We start from the raw sequence: 7,308 nt of genomic DNA on the forward strand, positions 1-7,308 counted from the left end.
GGCGAGCTAGTGTTTATTTCCCAGTTCTAAATGGAGTTGAATCACATGCAGTTTTTGGTCCTATGAGCAAGAGTTGTTTTCTGGTAAGGAAAGTCATTATTGTGCTCCCATTGCCATACACAGTGCAAATAGCACTCGCGTCTGTTCCAGGCTAGTACAGTGTATTGGACTGAAGAGGAGTTACTGTTCTTGTCAGTAACCTAAGCAGAGTTGAACTAGATATGGCCCATGTGTGTAGGAAGCACAGTTCTTTTGTTCTGAGCAAGCTCTCTGTTCTAGCCATATAGGAAACACAGTAGAGTAGCAGAGTGCTCTTTTCTCAAAAGCAGAGTGTGTTTCTTGTAAGGCGAGCTAGCGTTTGTTTCCCAGTCCTAAATGGAGTTGAATCACATGCAGTTTTTGGTCCTACGAGCAAGAGTTGTTTTCTGGTAAGAAGAGTCACTATTGCACTCCCATTGTCATAAACAGGGCAAATAGCACTGGCATCTGTTCCCAGCATGTACAATGTATTGGACTGAAGAGGAGCTACTGTTCTTGTAACTTTCCTAAGCAGAGTTGAACTAGATATGGCCCCTGTGTGTAGGAAGCACAGTTCTTTTGTTCTGAGCAAGCTGACTGTTCGGACCCCATAGGAAACACAGTAGAGTAGAAGAGTGCTCTTTTCTCAAGAGCAGAGTGTGTTTTTGGTAAGGCAAGCTAGCGTTTGTTTCCCAGTCCTAAATGGAGTTGAATCACTTGCAGTTTCTGGTCCTATGAGCAAGAGTTGTTTCCTGGTAAGAAGAGTCACTATTATGCTCCCATTGCCATATTCTATGCAAACAGCACTGGCATCTGTTCACAGCATGTACAGTGTATTGGACTGAAGAGAAGCTAAGTTCTTGTCACTTTCCTAAGCATAGTTGAACTAGATATGGCCCCTGTGTGTAGATAGCACAGTTCTTTTGTTCTGAGCAAGCTCACTGTTCTGTTCCTTTAGGAAATACAGTAGAGTAGAAGAGTGTCCTTTTCTCAAGAGGAGAGTGTGTTTCTTGTAAGGCGAGCTAGCGTTTGTTTTCCAGTCCTAAATGGAGTTGAATCACATCCATTTTCTGGTCCTACAAACAAGAGTTGTTTTCTGGTAAGAAGAGTCACTATTGTATTCCCATTGCTATACACAGTGCAAATAGCACTGGCATCTGTTCTCAGCAAGTACACTGTATTGGACTGAAGAGGAACTAATGTTCTTTTCAGTTTCCTAAGCAGAGTTGAACTAGATATGGCCCGTGTGTAGGAAGCACAGTTCTTTTGTTCTGAGCAAACTGACTGTTCGGACCCCATAGGAAACACAGTAGATTAGAAGAGTGCTCTTTTCTCAAAAGCAGAGTGTGTTTCTTTAAGGCGAGCTAGCGTTTGTTTCCCAGTCCTAAATAGAATTGAATCCCATGCAGTTTCTGGTCCTAGGAGCAAGAGTTGTTTTCTGGTAAGAAGAGTCACTATTGCGCTCCCATTGTCATACACAGGACAAATAGCCCTAGCGTCTGTTCCCAGCAAGTACAGTGTATTGGACTGAAGAGGAGCTACTGTTCTTGTCAGTTTCCTAAGCAGAATTGAACTAGATATGGCTGTGTGTGTAGGAAGCACAGTTCTTTTGTTCTGAGCAAGCTCACTGTTCGGACCCTATAGGAAACACAGTAGAGTAGAAGAGTTTTCTTTTTTCAAAAGCCCAGTGTGCTCCTTGTAAGGCGAGCTAGTGTTTGTTTCCAAGTCCTAAATGGAGTTGAATTCCATGCAGTTTCTGGTCCTACCAGCAAGAGTTGTTTTCTGGTAAGAAGAGTCACTATTGTGCTCCCATTGCCAAACACAGTGCAAATAGCACTCTTGCTGTTCCCAGCAAGTACAGTGTATTGCACTGAATAGGAGCTACTGTTCTTTTCAGTTTCCTAATCAGAGTTGAACTAGATATGGCTCGTGTGTGTAGGAAGCACAGTTCTTTTGTTCTGAGCAAGCTCACTGTTCGGACCCCATAGTAAACACAGTAGAGTAGAAGAGTGCTCTTTTCTCAAAAGCAGAGTGTGTTTCTTGTAAGGCAAGCTAGCCTTTGTTTCCCAGTCCTAAATGGAGTTGAATCCCATGCAGTTTCTAGTCCAAGAGCAAGAGTTGTTTTCTGGTAAGAAGAGACACTATTGTGCTCCCACTGACATACACAAGGCAAATAACACTAGCGTCTGTTCCCAGCAAGTACAGTGTATTGGAATGAAGAGGATGTACTGTTCTTGCCAGTTTCCTAAGCAGATTTGAACTAGATGTGGCCCGTGTGTGTAGGAAGCACAGTTCTTTTGTTCTGAGCAAGCTCACTGTTCTGGCCCTATAGGAAACACAGTAGAGTAGAAGAGTGCTCTTTTCTCAAAAGCAGAGTGTGTTTCTTGTAAGGCGAGCTAGCCTTTGTTTCCCAGTCCTAAATGGAGTTGAATCACATGCAGTTTTTGGTCCTACGAGCAAGAGTTGTTTTCTGGTAAGAAGAGTCACTATTGTACTCCCATTGTCATACACAAGGCAAATAGCACTGGCATCTGTTCCCAGCATGTACAGTGTACTGGACTGAAGAGGATCTGCTGTTCTTGTCACTTTCCTAAGCAGAATTGAACTAGATATGGCCATGTGCGTAGGAAGCACAGTCCTTTTGTTCTGAGCAAGCTCACTATTCGGACAACAAAGGAAACACAGTAGAGTAGAAGAGTGCTATTTTCTCAAAAGCAGAGTGTGTTTCTTGTAAGGCGAGCTAGTGTTTATTTCCCAGTTCTAAATGGAGTTGAATCAAAGGCAGTTTTTGGTCCTACGAGCAAGAGTTGATTTCTTAAGGAAAGTCACTATTGCGCTCCCATTGAATAAACAGTGCAAATAGCACTCGCGTCTGTTCCCAGCAAGTACAGTGTATTGGACTGAAGAGGAGCTATTGTTCTTGTCAGTTTCCTAAGCAGAATTGAACTACATATGGCTGTGTGTGTAGGAAGCACAGTTCTTTTGTTCTGAGCAAGCTCACTGTTCAGACCCCATAGGAAACACAGTAGAGTAGAAGAGTGCTCTTTTTTCAAAAGCCCAGTGTGATTCTTGTAAGTCGAGCTAGTGTTTGTTTCCAAGTCCTAAATGGAGTTGAATCACATGCATTTTCTGGTCCTACGACCAAGAGTTGTTTTCTGGTAAGAAGAGTCACTATTGTGCTCCCATTGTCATACACAGGGCAAAGAGCACTGGCGTCTTTTCCCAGCAAGTGCAGTGTATTGGACTGAAGAGGAGCTACTGTTCTTGTCAGTTTCCTAAGCAGAGTTGAACTAGATATGGCCCGTGTGTGTAGGAAGCACAGTTCTTTTGTTCTGAGCAAGCTCACTGTTCGGACCCCATAGTAAACACAGTAGAGTAGAAGAGTGCTCTTTTCTCAAAAGCAGAGTGTGCTTCTTGTAAGGCAAGTTAATGTTTGTTTCCCAGTCCTAAATGGAGTTGAATCCCATGCAGTTTCTGGTCCAAGAGCAAGAGTTGTTTTCTGGTAAGAAGAGACACTATTGTGCTCCCATTGACATACACAAGGCAAATAACACTAGCGTCTGTTCCCAGCAAGTACAGTGTATTGGACTGAAGAGGATGTACTGTTCTTGTCAGTTTCCAAAGCAGAGTTGAACTAGATATGGCCCGTGTGTGTAGGAAGCACAGTTCTTTTGTTCTGAGCAAGCTCACTGTTCTGGCCCTATAGGAAACACAGTAGAGTAGAAGAGTGCTCTTTTCTCAAAAGCAGAGTGTGTTTCTTGTAAGGCGAGCTAGCCTTTGTTTCCCAGTCCTAAATGGAGTTGAATCACGTGCAGTTTCTGGTCCTAAGAGCAAGAAATGTTTTCTGGTAAGAAGAGTCACTATTGTACTCCCATTGTCATACACAGGGCAAATAGCACTGGCATCTGTTCCCAGCATGTACAGTGTACTGGACTGAAGAGGATCTGCTGTTCTTGTCACTTTCCTAAGCAGAATTGAACTAGATATGGCCATGTGTGTCGGAAGCACAGTCCTTTTGTTCTGAGCAAGCTCACTATTCGGACAACAAAGGAAACACAGTAGAGTAGAAGAGTGCTATTTTCTCAAAAGCAGATTGTGTTTCTTGTAAGGCGAGCTAGTGTTTATTTCCCAGTCCTAAATGGAGTTGAATCACAGGCAGTTTTTGGTCCTATGAGCAAGAGTTGTTTTCTTTTTTTTTTTTTTTTTTCTTTATCAGAATTTTTTTTTTTAAAAGTACAAAAATCAAAAGAAAATCCCCAGAGATTATTTTCATTGGCTGATCCTGGTACAAAAAGATTAGTGGAAGGCCATTAACACAGAGACCGTATAATGTCTGGATGGAAAACCTTTCTGTGACACATTAGACATGTAACATATGAAAATAGCTTCAGATACAAAAATACAGTTGTGATTCAGCAAATGGCACCAAATTAGAACAATTTTATTATTTAACAGAATCCCAATGTATATACATGATCCTCCCAAATAAGAAACAATTCAATTCCAGAGTTTAAAATGTGGTTTCCAAAGTGAATCCTTATTGTAAATTTTAAAGAAAGAACAAGAAGCCCTGAAAACTAATTCTAACTTAATTTTGATCTTTGACTAAAATACACACCCTGAACCTCTCTCATACAAAAAACAAATGTATATTATAAATAAAACTTTCAAAGGCGATCTTGGATGTTTTATTGCACATCGGAGAGAAGGTCTGCCACTCTGCACGGCTCTCGGCTTTCTCTTATGGGCTGTTTCCACAGCTACCGACTCTGGGCGCAGGCACCATGGGTATCGAGGGCCCCATCTCATGCTTCTCCGGAACAGCAGCAAGGCATTCTGCTGCCCTGCTTCAGTTATTTTTCCTAAAGTGAGAGTAACTTCTGTTTCTAACAGAAAGTAATTAATGGGGACCTGAACAAGTAACTGTGCCCACCTAAATGTCAGTTTTCTCTTTTTCAAATAGATTAAAAAAAAAAAGCAGAGGAATTTCACCCAATCACCTACCTCCAATCCCCCCAGCCCCCAGCCTCCCGATGTGTGGACTGTTTACGTCACACTACAGGGTTGCTGCTAACGCTCTCATCGCGAGCGGTATCATTTGGCCTCCATCTCGTCCACCTTCCTAGCTGTTCTTTTGCCAGCACACATCAGCCAGAAGGCAACAGCTTTAAAAATAAAAAGGTTCCTAATAAGTTCAGCACAGTGCCCAGCAAAAAGCAGGCGTTCAATAAATATCTGATAAATGAATGTAAGCCCCCTCCCATGCTTACAAGTACTAATGATTTACGGGTAATACGTGGGTTTATGGGACACAAGTCTAAAATGGTAACTGAGGAGAAAACACATAGGACACGGAAACAGACATTGTTAATTTCTATAATCCTGCCCAGGGCAGACTGTGGACTTAAGGATTAACTATTCCAATAATTAAAACTGATTAGTCAAATACTTTTAATTTTGCCAAAGGACTCTAACAGCTAGCCTTTGGCAATCCCCAAACATACTGTGAGCCCCAAATAAAACAAAATCAAATTGCACTATTACGAAGAAACAAGTCCGTGAGGGCAGAGAGGAGGAAGCGCCTCTTAAGGGACGGCGACTTCCAGGAGTCGATTGTTCTTTCGTTTGCAGGTCGGCACGCTCCCGTTTTTCTGGTTGCCTTGAATGAACTTCACACACACTTTGTCCTGTCTGAACTGCACCAGGAACTCATCGGAGATCTCGATGTTGAGCTTCTGATTGGTTTGGCTGAGAGTCGTGCGATACAGCTTGGTGGCCATTTCAATCAGGTGGTCACTGCTGAAGAGAAAGTCTCCCTTACTGGCTGCTTCTGAGCCCTCCTTGAGGTGGACGGCAAAGAAGCCATCATTCTGTGAACTCATGGAGACCTTGGTCACATCCCCCAGGGGGACCTCAGACTTGATCTGCCCAGACTTTTGGTCAGCAAGGAGAAGGTTATTGTTTGTCAAGAGGAAAATCCGAGATGTACTCTTCCCATTAGCACGGTTAATTTTGTTCACAACTTCAGCAATAATGATCTTCTCTTCAACGGCATCTTTGAGTTTCTTGTATTTTGGGTTCTTGTTGATTTCCAGGTAAGCTCCTTGGAATGGTTGCCCAACACTAGAAGGATATAAAGCCTTCTTGTCTTTGAAGAGTTCACTGGCCTCTAGCTTCTCTTCATAAATAAGTTTCTGCTGGTCTGTGAACTGGTCCCTGTATTTTTTACACCTCCACAAGTGGAAGATCCTTTTCAGCTCCTTGTGAGTTGAGTCCAAGAACAGGTAAGGTCTTGATGGCCAATTTTTGTCTATTGGTGACAAGGAAGGCATTTTATTTTTCATTTCCAAGAAGTACTTTTGCACAATTCTTTGAAGTGTAAACTCATAGATTTTCTTTCCAGCATTCGCTCTAAAGAATTTCCTGTATTCCCGGCGTACCTTCAGTCCAAGCCAGTAAGCCCAAATGACAGCAACCGCATGCTTACGCCTAGCCTCCTCCTTCAAGCGTTTCAATTCCCTCCGAGCCTGGGTTCCGTGCCAGTACGCTGCGATGGTGGTGGCGGCCTCCTTACAGCGCTTCTGATGCTTCAGCTCCCGCAGGAGTTTTCGAGCCTTCCAGCCCCGGATGTAAGACTGCACCACCAGGGCCGAGCTCTTTATCTGCTGGTACCGCTTTTGTTGCGCGTATCTCCTGCACCAGGCAGCAATCACAACTTGGCTTTTTTTCATGAGCAGGAAATGTGTACGACATTTCCATCCTCGATAAATCTTCTGAATCAGAGTGGCCAGGTCCTCCAGCCGCTGCTTCCTTAGGTCTTCTAATTGAAATAATGTTCTTGGGTTTCGGATGAATATCTTGGATCTACCAAAGGAGTACTCTTCCATAGGAATTTCTAGCTCATTAAACAGAACCTCCACACCAGACCTTGCTGGTCCTTTCCAGTGAGGCCATCAGATCAGGTACCTGGGTCTGCTGGAGAATGTCCGAGTGAGGCGGGCAGGCTACGCCTTCAGGCAGGCCTATGAACCCTGCCTGGAAAGATACAAGATGCTTTGCAAACAAACATGGCCTCACTGGAAAGGACCAGCAAGAGTTGTTTTCTTAAGGAAAGTCACTATTGCACTCCCATTGAATAAACAGTGAAAATAGCACTCGCGTCTGTTCGCAGCAAGTACAGTGTATTGGACTGAAGAGGAGTGCTCTTTTCTCCAAAGCAGAGTGTGTTTCTTGTAAGGCGAGCAAGCGTTTGTTTTCCAGTCCTAAATGGAGTTGAATCACATGCAGTTT

General features: G+C 43.3%; 1 protein-coding gene across 1 annotated transcript; it reads right to left on the reverse strand.

Annotated features, from left to right (window-relative positions):
• Positions 1-4,438: 4,438 nt before the first annotated feature.
• LOC131901854 (unconventional myosin-Ib-like) lies at positions 4,439-6,968 on the reverse strand (the record flags this gene model as incomplete). Its single annotated transcript, XM_059252921.1, has 2 exons — positions 4,439-6,458; positions 6,546-6,968. Coding segments are annotated over 2 exons (1,278 nt in total), but the record flags the coding sequence as incomplete, so codon positions are not given.
• Between the last annotated feature and the right edge of the window lie 340 nt (positions 6,969-7,308).

The sequence above is a fragment of the Peromyscus eremicus genome, unplaced genomic scaffold, assembly GCF_949786415.1.
Source record: "Peromyscus eremicus unplaced genomic scaffold, PerEre_H2_v1 PerEre#2#unplaced_524, whole genome shotgun sequence".
Taxonomy (NCBI): domain Eukaryota; kingdom Metazoa; phylum Chordata; class Mammalia; order Rodentia; family Cricetidae; genus Peromyscus; species Peromyscus eremicus.